The following is a 14,753-nucleotide window of genomic DNA, read 5'->3' on the forward strand; positions in this document are numbered from 1 at the left end:
AGGAAAGCACAAAGAAGTACATTTACATAACAGCTATTGTAGATGGGGAAACCAGCAAAGGTAAGGAAGCCACGTTGCTTTCACAACTGTCTACAATTATGGACAATGCCAAAGGCATATCGGGAGTAAGTATAAATATTGGCAGACAGTCCTTTAACTAAAATACAAGTGCAAGTTAGTGCAGTCAAGAGAAGAAGGGAATCTTATCTACAAGCTTTAAGGTTAGGAAAGGCGAGCAAAAGATCATCTAATGATTTTTTGTGGCCTTTTAAAGTGTCTGGCACCAACGAATAGCAGGGAAAGTGGCCATTATTGCAATGGTGGGGTTACTAGTTTCCTCATTGTATTTAAATATTTTGCTGTCTCACTTGCCCGTTTTGTGTTACTTACAGATTCTTTGTCATCTCTGGCTAAACCACTTTTATAATTAGTGTGCAAGTTGCAAAAGCTGAATATTTCTTTAGTATGGCAATTTAAACAAAGCAAACCCAGTGGAAGGGGATTGGTACCCCACTTTCAAGCCTCCTTTTCACACTGCAAATTTTGCTTTTTTTCTTCAGCTCCATAAGAGTAGCAGGAGCAGTGGAGACATTGTTAACATTCTTTTAGCTTAAACAATTTTTACAATACTATTTTTTACTAAATTTTGAATTGCCATTTGATTGGGCCCAATTATTAATTTTTTTTGTTTAAAGTTACACTTTTGCTTTACTTAAAATATTTTTTTATTTAAAAACAATATTCTATGTACATTTGCAAAACATATTAAAACAACACAAACCACCACAAAAACAACATTATGTCATGACAGAGAACCATGGTTGTTGCTTTTTTTTTTAACCTGGTACCAGCGCTTTTTGATGTTCTGAAAGACAAAGAAAATATTTCTACCTCCATGGGGGTGGCACATTATATTTTAGAATACTTTACAGATGTCTTTGCTAATTTTGATTAGCCTGCTGTTACTTTATTGTTCAATTATTAAGTTAAAGGTGGCATGTTTTAGTTTCTCTCTTGTACTGCTGATTAGGGCTTTTAATGTGTAAAGCTTCAAATTATTGTGATGAGAGAATTTACTGCTACAAACTCTTTTTTAAAACAAGGCATTTGCTAGTTACTATTCCAGCAATCAAAAAGATTTTTTTTTCTGGAAAAGAATCATATACAATGGTACAAGCTTACTTATGGGGGACAGCAGGCCCCACATTTTTCTGAAATAAACAGGCAGTTTGTTATTCATACAACCTTGGATCTGAAAGCAAGCCAAAAGTGTATGATTTGTTTTCTTAGAGAGCAAATTTAACCTTTAAGGGTGCAGCTTTTATAAATTTATAATGTATATATTCCATTATTGTATGCAGTTAACCAGTTAAGTGTTAATAGAATTTCTTATCTCTTTTTTTTTAGTAGATTTAACAAAGTGTCTGTAGCCAAAGGTTTAAATTTGATTGTTTTAAAAGATTTCAATTGGCTTTTTAATTTTTTGGGGGAGCCCTTTAGACGCCTTACCCGGGATTTATTTAAGTGCTTGGACATTTTCCTCTACCACTGCAGATCAGATTTCAAGGAGTAGCCAATTTTTCTTGATTTTTTTAAAATATAATTTAAGGTTTTTTTAAATTTTTGTCATTTTGTTTTTTGCGAGTCTTTTAGACTCCTAATTTGAGATTCAGTTTTCCTTTTGGACACCTCCTCATACCAATTGAAAAAGGCATCCCATTGAACCTGGGGTATCTTAGATCGTCTGGATTCCAAGGCACCCTTCAAGTGCACTATTTTACCTATATTAAAAGTACCTTTCAGTAGAAACTGTTTAGATGAATCATTTTATGTGTACACATCCCACTTATCCAGAAACTTGCAAGTTTTAGGAGAGCAATGCACATACATATAGTATGCTGGAGTCCCCTTAACGGGGGAACGGGAATCTCCTTTGACTGTCCAGTACCTATTACCTCATTTACACAGGGAAACACAGGTACACTAGTGGGGAAGTCTGCACCGTCCAGGCATCATCCCGCGATTTCTGTCGCCGAGGTGATCATGACCCATCACTACCCAGGCATCATCCCGCGATTTCTGTCGCCGAGGTGATCATGACCCATCACTACCCAGGCATCATCCCGCGATTTCTGTCGCCGAGGTGATCATGACCCATCACTACCCAGGCATCATCCCGCGATTTCTGTCGCTGAGGTGATCCTGACCCCCCCCAGTAACGGGATGTAGCCAGAGACAGGGAGGGGTAAATGGGGTTAGTCACCACTGAGACCTCATACCATCCGAGACTTTAACTGCTAGAGCTGGTTGCTCCTTTGCAGCGGGCAGCCAGGGTGGCTAACGTATGCCCCAGGAGTCTATCCCAGGGAGGTGACAAGACTCAACACTCATTTCTCAGGAATCATGCACTCAGTCAGATACATTCACACACTCAACAAACGCATGATTTAACAACCGGACTTATATACCAGACTCTCCCACCAGAACGTTCTTATTTCCAAATTCCTGACAGAACTGTTTTTTTTTAAAGCAGGCACACTGGTTTTGAACTGGCCTGAGTTTAAAGGTTCGGATCCAGCAATTCCACCAAGCACCTGAAGCCAACCGGAAGCCCTCTACTGATTCTCAAAGTAGGGATTTAAAAGGCCCCTCACCTTGCTTGTGGTGCCTGGAGTTAGGCAGGGAGTGGCCCATGGTTTTTCCCGAACGAAAAGCAGGATGTGTGGATCTGAGTCACGGCACCAGAATTGTTGTGGAAACACATGCTAGCTTTAGGTTTCAAGTCAGACAAAACCATTTTAATATCCCAGCTGTGGGGGGTGGAGGTTGTTGCAGACAGCAGGGAGTTATCCCTTCCCAATATAAGCCTCTCCTCACACTCAATGTCTGAGATATTTATACCTTCTTACAAAGTCACAGTGGAAATTTACAGAGAAAAGAGGAAGTAAGGCACTTTACTCTTAGATGGTAACATCTGCTTGACCCGATAACAAATTGCAAGCAGTGCGATTTTTTGTTTGTTTGTTTAACAGCATTGTGGTTTCGTGCTCAACTTGCTTAGGAAGCTCGCTTCTGACGAAGGACGCACTGCGTACGGTTCAGTCTTTGGCCAGGCTAGTGAGGCCTACCTCCACAGTATGTAATGGACATAAATATTTTACTTAATTTACAATAAAGTTTGATCAACTAACATGAGAAAGTTAAAAGGTTTAATCTCTTTAATAATTCAATTGCAACTGCTCAGATGCAGTCCTAGCAAAATGGCTTGACTAATTATGTAATTAACAGTGAGTTTCTATTAGCAACAGTAATCTTGAGGTTTGTAGAGGGCAGGACTGTGATTGGCCGGGCCAGGCTGGGCCTGGGCACTGCTGAGGGAATCCATTAAGGGCAAATTGCTCAAACCCAGGACTGCTGACAGCCCTTGACTGGAGACCTTTCCAAAACAGGCCACAAACCAGTCACACTGAGCACTTCAGCTGCCAATCCAGCCTGCAGGAAGCCTCATGAGCAAAACCCCTCAGATACCCTAGTTCTTCCTATGCCACAATCAGCCCTTGGCTTACACACAGGTGAGAGGTTATAGAGCCCAATCTCTCCAACCCAGAACAGATCCAGCCGGTTCCAAAGAACCAGCCATGAATCCCTGGTCAATTTATACTTTAGATCTTACCCACAAGATCACAATGGACCAATCCTTTAGAATCTAAAGGTGTATTAACAAAAGAAAGAAAAGGTTGAGAGTAAGGCTGTTAAGGAGAATACATTGTCTACATCAATCAGCAAGTTCTTGATGCAGGATCTTAGCGGAGATGTTACAAACTACTAGCATAAAAGTCTTTGGCGTACATCATATGTCAGGATGGGTCAGCAATCCTTCCTGTGTCTCTGTCCTTAGCAACGCTGCATCTGGGATAAGTAGCAAGACTGAAGACAAGATGGAGCCCCCCTCATGGCATTTGATATTCATTTCTGGTGTCTCCCAAGCTGGAGCTCGTTACATAGTCAAGTGACCTGTTTCATATGCCAGCAGTGATTGTGCCCTGGCTGCTTTGCAGCTTTTCACACACATTCCTCAGGTGTGTATTGGCCACCCTGAGAACAATTGTCCTTGGAGCCATACTGATTAGCAGAGTCACTCATTGGACATTCCTTCCTCATGACAGGCAGTCCATACACAGCATCAGCAGAGCCCATAGTCATAACTCCCCATACAAACTCCAAACAAGTACATGAATACCATAGATAGAATCAGCACAATATCAGCATTCATTTGACACCTCACATGGCCCACTCTGTACCAAATTTGGGGCAAACAGTTTCCCGTGAGCACAGCAATGATCTTAAGGTGAGTATGCTCACCTTAAAATCCAATAATGTGACAGGGGCCTCAAGAAAGGGTTGGGGTCTTGAAGGATCTGGGATGCAGAAGCAGGCAGGTGTCTGGCCTGGGGGAAGGTGCAGTGTGTGGCCAGGAGAGAGAGTGCAAGAAAAAAGGAGGGTGTCAGTGGAAGCTCGGGGTGCTGGCTGCTGGGGGAAAGGGAACTGAAGCAATTGGGAGGGAGTGTCTGGGAAGAACAGCAAATATTACCTGGCGTTGGGACCCCTTGCAGCAACATCTCCAGCCACACTGTCCTGGTCATCCCGGAGGGAGGCTCTACTGCTGAAGAAGCAGCCACACAGACTAGTACCAGCCCAGGACACCAGAGGCACTACTACTGCACCCATTCAGTCCAGGGCTGGACGTGTTGCTGCTACAGCCACGCAGCCCAGAAAGAGCCCCAGAGGCACCCCTGACATGGCCATGTGGCTCTGGAGGCCAGCAGTGCAGTGGCAGCAGTGCCTCAAGTGCCAGCCTCATGTTGTGTGGCGCTGCCTCCCCTCTAGTGGCTACAAAGCATGAAGGGGGGTGGGGCTAAGCTCCTTCACCCTCAGCACATGCTCATTTGGAGGTGGGGCCTGGTACTGCCTTGTGGACAGGATCAAAGTCTTAGGAAGGCTGGATTCTGCCAACAGAGAACATTTTGCTCACCCCCGCTATAGAGTTTCTCACCTGTGTGGGTTGAACTATATGCAACAAGGCTTGAACTCTCACTATAGCATTTTCCAAAGACAGAGCAGTTAAATGAGGAATGAGGAGTACAGCTAGTCACACCTAATAGCTACTCCGTGCCGCGTGTAGCCGCGTGGCACGGGGTTCGAACTAGCCGGCATTTAAAAATGGCGCCTGCCGGCTTTATGCAAATGAAGCCCAGGAAATTCAAATCCCGGGCTTCATTTGCAATTGCGGATGACTACATTACCCCCGCAAGTTCGAACTAGCGGGGTAGTGTAGACATACCCATGGATAACAAGGTGTGACGTTTGACTGCAGCATTTCCTACAGTGAGAGCAGGTGAATAGCCTCTTCCGTATGGGTTTTCCTATGTTTAACAAGGGTTGAGGTCTGACTGAAGCTTTTCCCACACTCAGAGCAGCTGCAGGGTTTCTCCCCTGTGTGGACTCTCCTATGGATAACAAGGGTTGAGGTCTGACTGAAGTTTTTCCCACAATCAGAGCAGCTGAAGGGTTTCTCTTCTGTGTGGGATCTCCTATGTCTAACAAGGTATGACCTGTCACTGAAGCTTTTCCCACAGTCAGGGCAGTTGCAAGGTTTCTCTCCTGTGTGGGCTCCCCTATGGGTAACAAGATATGACCGCCGACTGAAGCTTTTCCCACAGTCAGAGCAGCTGAAGGGTTTCTCTCCTGTGTGGACTCTCCTGTGTCTAACAAGGTCTGACCTGTAACTGAAGCTTTTCCCGCAGTCAGAGCAGCTGAAGGGTTTCTCTCCTGTGTGGGATCTCCTATGGCTAGCAAGGTTTGACCTGTCATTGAATCTTTTCCCACAGTCAGAACAGCTGAAGGGTTTCTCTCCTGTGTGGGCTCTCCTATGGATAACAAGGTGTGACCTGTGACTGAAGCTTTTCCCACAGTCAGAGCAGCTGAAGGGTTTCTCTCCTGTGTGAACTCTCCTATGGATAACAAGCTGTGACCGGTCATTAAATCTTTTCCCACAGTCAGAGCAGCTGAAGGGTTTCTCTCCGGTGTGGGTTCTCCTATGGATAACAAGGTGTGACCTGTGACTGAAGCTTTTCCCACAGTCAGAGCAGCTGAAGGGTTTCTCCCCTGTGTGGGTTCTCCTATGCATAACAAGGGTTGAGGTCTGACTGAAGCTTTTCCCACAGTCAGAGCAGCTGAAGGGTTTCTCTCCTGTGTGGGCTCTCCTATGGATAACAAAGTGTGACCTGTCACTGAAGCTTTTTCCACAGTCAGAGCAGCTGAAGGGTTTCTCTCCTGTGTGGGCTCTCCTATGGGTAACAAGGTGTGACCTGTGACTGAAGCTTTTCCCACAGTCAGAGCAGCTGAAGGGTTTCTCTCCTGTGTGGATTCTCCTATGTCTAACAAGGTGTGACCTGTGACTGAAGCTTTTCCCACAGTCAGAGCAGCTGAAGGGTTTCTCTCCTGTGTGGGCTCTCCTATGGATAACAAGGTATGACCTGTGACTGAAGCTTTTCCCACAGTCAGAGCAGCTGAAGGGTTTCTCTCCTGTGTGAACTCTCCTATGGATAACAAGCTGTGACCGGTCATTAAATCTTTTCTCACAGTTAGAGCAGCTGAAGGGTTTCTCTCCTGTGTGGGCTCTCCTATGGGTAACAAGGTGTGACCGCCGACTGAAGCTTTTCCCACAGTCAGAGCAGCTGAAGGGTTTCTCTCCTGTTTGGGCTCTTTCATATTTAATAAGAGTTGCACAGTCACTGCAAGCACAAGGTGAATGTTGATGGGGGATTTTCTTTTGAACAGTTTCTGTGTTTGTTCTCAACCTTCTGCTCCTCTGACTGGATTTATCCTGTCCTGCTCCTGAATGGTTTCTCTGCGGCCTTTGCAAACTACGCTGACTCTCACAAGTCTCTCCTTGCTCAGGATTCTGAGAAACATGCCCTTCACATCTTTCCACTAACACCCCACATGGAGCCATTTCTTTAGGTCCTTCCTCCTGAAGACTCCTCTCACTGTTCTCATTCAGCATCCCATCACCTGCTGGGATGGAGAGAGAAACCACACAGGAGTCATTCCCTGTGCTGAGCTGAAAGAAATATGCTGAATGGTGAACGGAAAATGGGGGACAAACCCAAAGAGTGGCTGGAAAGATACAATAATCATGAGCTGAGTTCACCCTGCACCCCCGTAACTCTTTTCCCACCCAGCACTCTCAGCCTGGAGTTGAAGACAGGCTGAAGGGCCAGTCAGACTTGATGAAAACACACAACCAACATCTGCTATGCAAACACAGAAATTGGTTTGAGTCAGTTTAGCTGATTTCTCACCTGTGTGAGTGTCACTTATGATCTCCTCTTCCTCACAGCCTTGGAGATGCAGGATCTGCAGCTCGTCCCTTTGCTCCACCCAGGAGAGCATATGAGCTTTGGAGGCTGGAAATCCTATTCGGGGAGCAATTAACCAAGTGCTGATCTTGTTCATTAAGGTCTGTGTCATTGCTGCTTCCAAAGCCAGGATCTGAGTCTCCTACCCAGGGAGGCTCCTTCCCCAACTTCCAGAGACTGGTCTCTGGCTGGTACAAGATCCCAGGACACACTAATTCCATACTCCCCCTGCACCACTACAATGTTGGGAATAGCCCAGCTGACTCCCATGAGGAACTGAGTGCTCCGCTGCACTCTGCATGATACAACTCAGTCTCCCTTAGGGCCTGTTCCATACTTGGGCAGAAAAGGAACACACTGCTCATAAGGGGAAAGCTCTAAGACGTTCAGGACTGACATATGCCTCTAGCCAGGACTCATATTTGAGCTGTCACATGTCAGGTCTCTAGGGCTGGGAGGGAAAGGATCCAGCAGAGCTCTAGAGCCCTATGGCCTCTGCCCACAAAGCTCTTGCCTGGGGGCTGGACTTGCCCTGCTCTTGGGCCCAGATGCTCTACTTGAGCCAGAAGAAGGCAGGGGAATTGTCTGATCAGGAAAATGATTCCTTGGCTGGCCACTTCAGGCCCTGCCTATGCTCCACTCTCCTGATCCTGACTGACTGTGCCTGGGTGGGTCCTGTCAGCTGCCCAGGACAGATGTCAGTCCTGCGGACAGCCAGGGCAGTGCCAGCCTGTTCCTGTGGCCAGCTAAGGTGGCTGAGCTGCTTCTCTGCTGCTTGTAGATGCTTCTGCAGTTCAGCTCCCTTTCTGCAGCCTTGGTTCTACTCTGCCAGCAGCAGCAGTCATCCTCTTGTGGCCAATAGGGCCTGCCATTTGGTGCCTCTCTGCTTGCACAGAATCTACCATAGGCAGGGAAGCACTCTGAGTTGGCATCTTCCTTCCAGGGGCTGAGCACAATAGCACAAGGGCACCCTGCAGGCACTAAGAGCAGCTGCATCCAGCCCCACAACTCTGGTACCTGCCGTTCCTGCCTGTGCCCTTCCACTGACACTCCGGCCAAGGTACAACATGGGCAAGATGGTGGGAACCATAATGAGACCTTGGCTGTGGGAAGAGCAGCACCATTATTATGTCACTGAACCTCCTCTCACACAGAAGCCAGGATTACTGGGGCAGATACTGCTGATATTGGGGGTTAGGGCAATGAGGGTATGTCTACACTACAACGTTAATTCGAACTAACTTAGTTTGAATTAGTTAATTCGAACTAAGTTAATTCGAACTAACGGATCCAGATTAAAAAACTAGTTCGAATTAGCGTTTTGCTAATTTGAACTAGCATGTCAACATTAAGTGGACCCTGAACCGGGCTTAAGGATGGCTGGAAGCAGTGCCGGCAGGGCATCAGAGGAGGACTTCGAGTGTGGAGATGCTGTCTAAGGCTAGCCGAGGGCTGTGCTTAAAGGGTCCCGACCCCCACCCCGGACAGACAGTTCTCAGGGGTGCCCCACTTGCAAAGCAGTCCTGGCTTGGATTGCCTGGACTACCCACACTGGGCACATCACAGCACTCAGCCATCAGCCCGGCTGCACTTGCCGCAGGCTGCCATCTGGGGAGAAGGGGCAATTGGGGGGCTGCAGGAGAGCTTCCACGCCCAGAAGCCTGCAGAGCCAGCCCAGTCCTCCCCATCGGGGGCTCGTACCCCATTCTTCCCTCACCTCCTTCCACTTACCCTTCCCTAGCCCCCCTTCCTGATGTACAAAATAAAGATAATGTGTCTTCCAAAATGGAATCTGTCTTTATTGAACAAAACTGGGTGAGACTGGGAAAAGGAGGTGGGAGAGAGTGTGACGGCGCGTTGGGGGTTCCCCGTCTCCTGCACCCCGAAATGGCACAAACAGACTGCACCAGCCGGTGGAATAGAGGAAGTTTATTGCCTCTCCAGGCTACAGCACAGCACAGATGTAATCTGGTCCCAGAGCTGGGCTAGGATGCCTCAGGCCCCCTTGAGATGGGGGAGACTGGGCCCCTAAACTCCAGCCCCTGTCCCTAGGCTGTCTCCTCCATGCTTCCAGACAGCAACTCACTAACTCTCCTCCAGCCCTGCCCCCCAGCCAGTGCAGCATTCCACCCTCCCCTGCTCCTCTCCATGGGGGGTGTCTGGCCATACTAGTTTGCATAGTGACTCATCCTGTTCTGCTGGGTCGCAGCACCCACGGCAGCCAGTGGGGATTACCCCAGAGCCAGCAGCATAGAAACCAGCCAGGTACCCCCACTACGTCACAGAGGGGAAGAGAGAGGCTGGGAGAGGGGAGGGCAACTAAAATGATCAGGGGTTGGGAACAGGTCCCATATGAAGAGAGGCTAAAGAGACTGGGACTTTTCAGCTTAGAAAAGAGGAGACGGAGGGGGGACAGGATAGAGGTCTCTAAAAGCAGGAGTTGGGTGGAGAGGGTGCATACAGAAAAGTTCTTCATTAGTTCCCATAAAGAAGGACTAGAGGACAGCAAAGGAAAGGAATGGGTAGCAGGCTTCAAACTAGTAACAGAAAGTTGTTCTTCACAAAGCAAAGAGTCAACCTGTGGAACTCCTTGCTGCAGGAGGCTGTGAAGGCTAGAACTAGAACAGAGTTTAAAGGGAAGTGAGATCAAGTCATGGAGGTTGGGTCCATGGAGTGCTATTAGCCGGGGGTAGGAGTGGTGTCCCTGCCCAAGGCTTGTGGAAGGCTGGAGAGGGATGGCACGAGACAAATGGCTGGGTCACTGTCTTCAGTCCATCCCCTCCAGGGTCCCTAGGGTTGGCCGCTGTCGGCAGACAGGCTACTGGGCTAGATTGACCTTTGGTCTGACCCAGTACGGCCATTGTAAGCTCAGGGCTCAGGATCGGGGGTCTCAGTGGACCCCCTTGATTCTCTTGCACACCTGCTCCTGGGTGGCCAGGCTGGCAGCTCTCCTGCCCTAGCCGGCCACTTTCCTGTGCCTAGTGCAGAGATCGTGGACAAGGTCCACGATGTCTGCACTAGCCCAGGCAGGTGCCCGCCTCTTGCGGTCCCGGGCAAGCTCCCGGGAGCCGCCAGCCTGGCACCAGGAAAAGGGGGAGGGCTGGGGGGCATCGGGTGGCTGGCTCGAGCCGTGCCAGGTGCAGGGTCTGCTGGCTGGGTGCTGGCAGGCTTGCACCTGGCACGGGCACCGTAGCCAGCCCGTGCCCCTTTAAGGGGTCCGGGGCCGGGAGGGGGGCAATAGAGTTTCCCTGGTGTTGGCCAGAGTGGCCACCAGGGAAACCTGGGGAGGGTTAGCCTCCCACTAGTTCGAATTAAGGGGCTACACACCCCTTAATTCGAACTAGCTAGTTCGAACTAGGCTTAATCCTTGTAAAATGAGGTTTTCCTAGTTCGAACTAAGTGCTCCGCTAGTTCGATTTAAATTCGAACTAGCGGAGCGCTAGTGTAGCGCCTATTAAAGTTAATTCGAACTAACGTCTGTTAGTTCAAATTAACTTTGTAGTGTAGACATACCCTGAGGGACCCTGAACCAAACCCAACCCAGCTGCTCCAGAGCCCACCCAGCTTCTGTTACACAAGGGGATAGGAATCCTCACCCAGCCAGCTCACAGCTTCGTAATTCTCCTGCATCACATCCCTGTAGAGGGCTCTCTGACCCGGGTCCAGCAGAGCCCACTCCTCTTCAGAGAAATACACAGCCACCTCCTCGAAGGTCACCGGCTCTGCCACAGCCATTTCCTGTCCCTGGCTCTGCAGGCTGGGGGCTGAGCTGGAGTCAGACATAGGTGTTCTGCAGCCTGGCAGGGGAGAAGGGGAATTGGAGACATTTCAAAAAGGGCTTTAATCCTTTCCACACCCCAATTCTGCTCGGACTCTGTCCCTGGTGAAAAACATGCTGGACTCTGCAGTTTTGGGCAAACTCTGACTCTAGATATTCCATAAACACCACACATTAGATCCGAAAGCCGTATTTATTTCTCTCAATACCTGGCTTGAGTTACATTACTTTGCCTGCAACAATGGGATTCAGTTCTCAGCACCCAGTGTTTCCGCTAACAAGCCACATATTCATCTGCCTGAATACGGACATAGGTTTAATTTACTTTGGGCTGCAGTATTTATAATCCTTAGTCTTCATGCATTGATTTGCAGCCCAAACTTTGGTTCTCTCATCTGACACAGACTTTATAAACTCTCTCCACAACAGAGAGGAAGTGAAGTTAATATGAGTATTCAGATGCATATTATTAAACACATGTGCTGAGTGTTTGCAAGATAAGACCATAAAATTCATGGATTCATGGCATCAGAAGATATCGTTAGCCATGCAGTCTGTCCCCTCTGCGGCACAAACCATTACACTTAGCCCAGCTGCCCAGGCAGAAAGCTGTTTCAGCACAGCATGTGTTCTATAAATTTGCCCAGTGCTGATTTGAAGACATCAAGAGATGGAGAACCCACCAGATTTTTGGTCATTTGTTTCAGCAGTGAATCCTCTTACCCATCAAATATTTGTGCCTCCTCTCTAGCCTGAAATTCTCTGGCTGCAGCTTTCAGTTATTGGCTCTCACTGAGTTGTATCCACTAGACCAGGGATGGGTAATTCATTTTGATGGGGGGGAGGCACTCCCAAGATTTTGGAAAGTGGTTGAGAGCTGCACTCTTCCAAGACATTAAGCAGGAAATACAGTGAATGGGATGGACACTGGGGGAAGAAAGGAGCTTTGGGTGAGGGTTTGGGATGCAGGAGGGAAAGAGGGGTCTGGGAAGGAGTTTGGTTAAGGAGGCAGGTGTGATCTGGGGCATTGGATTAGCCAACTACTCATGAGATATTTAAAGTAAGGTTAATTTAGAGAAGTGGCTGAGTGGACAAATAAGGGGCTAAGGGTTTCTGACCACGAAGAGCTTCTTGCATACTTGAATGCAGGAAGAGAACAAAGAGTTTGGGTATGTGGAGTGGGAGGCAGGAGTGGAGAGCAGAGAATTAGGAGGGGAAGGGAGAGGTTGGGGTGCCAGAGGCAAGCTTTGGCCAGGAGACTTACCTGAGTGATTCCCGACCAGCAACCAAGCACCTCTCTGAGGCAGGCAAGGAGCCTGCCCAACCCTTGCACAGGCAGCAGGGCCATGTGGGTGTGTGAATAACTAGGAGCTGGAGAGGAGAGGGCACGGTTCTTCCTTTCTGGCCAGAAGCCAGCCAATGAGATTGTCCTGGAGATGGAAGCAGGGCCTGTAGCCTTCCCCCTTCACCTCCAGGCTCACCTTTGCTTTCTGAGTGGCTTGTAGGTGGGAAGTGGCAAGTATGGAAGTAGCCCATTGCTTGCCAAGCATCAGTGCGCCGGATCAGATGGCCTGGCGACCTGGATCCGGCCCATGGGCTGTATTTTGCTCAGGCCTGCACTAGACCAAAGAGCCCTTGCGTATCTGGCAGTTTTTCGCCATGAACAAACTGATACCACAGAAGCCAGTCAGCTCTCAGCCTTTCAGCCTATTTATTGTTTGTTCACAGGCCCCGTGCAGTGCCCCTGGGACTGATCACTGAGTGAGATTTAGAGCTGTGTGCACTGTGGTTGCTAGGTTTGGTTGGTAACTTTAATGACAATCCCATGAAGATGTTTTCACAGGAATTTTCTCATTTAAAGACTCTCCACCTGAAAAACTCACCTTGTCTGAAAGCTCCCAGGGATTTTCCTCTTGCTCTCTCGAGTGTCTGGTGGGGGAAGGGATAAGAGAGGTGAGATTCCAGACTCTCCTCTTTATAACAATGTCCCCATGCTGAACTCTGCATTTCACTTGTATCAGAGACCAGATAGAGACACACTCAAGTGTTTAGTATGAAAAGGTCCGAAATCTTCCATGTCCTCTCTCCCAGGAATGGAGCCAACATCTCTGCAGCCTCATCCCCACCCCAGGAGACACAAACTGAAAGTGAGATTTACTTTTCCCTCCTCATCCCCTCCCACCTGGTTTCTCTCAGTCACTTACCACCTCTTGTCATTACCTAGATCTGTGTTGGGGCAAAGACATTGCCATGACATTAACTTTACCTATTTTGATCCCTTGACACCAACGGGAGGCTCAGAGTTTGGAAACCCCTGGCTCTATTTGCAAGCAGTTGGATCTGTTTGCTCAGTGCCTCTAAGGAGAGCAGCATGATGGGGCCATTATTCTCCATGTGGGAATTGAGGCAGGGGAAGGTTGGCTTCAGAGGCCAGATTCAATAGTTTCTAATAGTTAAAGAACTTTCCCCTACTCCATCCCTTCTAGGTACCTTTGAATTCCCTCAGAGTCTCCGACAGAGCAGTCGTTATCTGGGAGAAAGAATTGACTTGTTCTTCCAGGTCAGGGGAAATCTCCTCTGGCAGCTGGAACTGCCCCGTCTCACACCTGGACAGAAACAATTCCATGTGATTCTATTTCATTTACAGATGATAAGATTTGGCTAGTGAGTCTCAGCTCTAACAGGCCTGGAGTTAGAATTCCTTGAATTCCCCCAGCCTGAGAGCAGGGGAAACACAGCCCATGGCTGTGCAACCTTCCCCTGAAGGGTCCCACTGCTGTTCTTCACCTCTGGCCCGGAGACACCAGCTGGGGACAAAAGTGGAATTGAGTCTCAATGGCCAATTTACTCTTTGGCCTCCAGGCAATGAGGAACAGGAGGTTCCCATGTGAAGGGCTGCAGGAATCTGCCCACTAGGAACCAGACTGAGACACCAGCTTCTCCCTCCCCTGCTCCTTCCACACAGGTCTCTAAACAGCCCTCAGGTAGGACAGACTCTTGGTCCCTGCTGCCCTGGTCTAAATGTGCCCAGTGCCCAGCAGTGACAGACCCATATTCCAATCCTGAGGCAGCCAGTCCCCAGGGAGGTGACAGCTCTAGGAAATATCTGAAGTCAGACTGTGCCCCTGAATGGGGAATTCCAGAGTCTGCTGTACAAGGGTGAGACCCTCAGAATTAAGGGAGTCAGAGACATTTCTATCCAACATCTGGCTGTAGGGCCCTGGGGAGATGTGGTGCCAACATCAGCTCCAAGCTCTTTCCCTGCGCTGTGCAGTATGACAGGAGTGTGAGCCACCTACCTGTTCAAGCTGTTTCTGACGTCCTAGAGAAAAGAGACAGAAAAGAATCTCAGCTGCACTGGACACACACAGGGAAGGCAATTTGCAAATATGGAGAAGAGATGCCCTGACCTGGCCCCAGGGCCATAGATTCCCTGAGCTAATGGGGCTTTGCCATCTCTAATAGCTCTGTGCCTGTGACTGCAAAGCACAACAGTCACGCGCGTGGCAGCAATGCACATGCCAAGTTACACCCAGATCGGATGGCTGGACCCC

At 48.6% G+C, this 14,753-nt stretch overlaps 1 protein-coding gene across 1 annotated transcript in view; it reads right to left on the minus strand.

The window, feature by feature from the left end:
• Positions 1–5,246: 5,246 nt before the first annotated feature.
• LOC102457165 (uncharacterized) overlaps positions 5,247–14,753 on the minus strand; it is a 242,837-nt gene continuing 233,330 nt past the window's right edge. The window contains exons 4-8 of the mRNA XM_075915813.1: positions 13,690–13,805; positions 13,083–13,128; positions 11,018–11,218; positions 7,365–7,478; positions 5,247–7,077 (exon numbers count right to left, since the gene is read on the minus strand). Coding sequence (XP_075771928.1) covers positions 5,381–7,077; positions 7,365–7,478; positions 11,018–11,204 — 1,998 coding nt within the window. The 5' untranslated portion in view covers positions 11,205–11,218; positions 13,083–13,128; positions 13,690–13,805 and the 3' untranslated portion in view covers positions 5,247–5,380. The remainder of the gene's footprint in view (positions 7,078–7,364; positions 7,479–11,017; positions 11,219–13,082; positions 13,129–13,689; positions 13,806–14,753) is intronic.

This window comes from Pelodiscus sinensis, unplaced genomic scaffold, assembly GCF_049634645.1.
Source record: "Pelodiscus sinensis isolate JC-2024 unplaced genomic scaffold, ASM4963464v1 ctg37, whole genome shotgun sequence".
Classification (NCBI taxonomy): Eukaryota; Metazoa; Chordata; order Testudines; family Trionychidae; genus Pelodiscus; species Pelodiscus sinensis.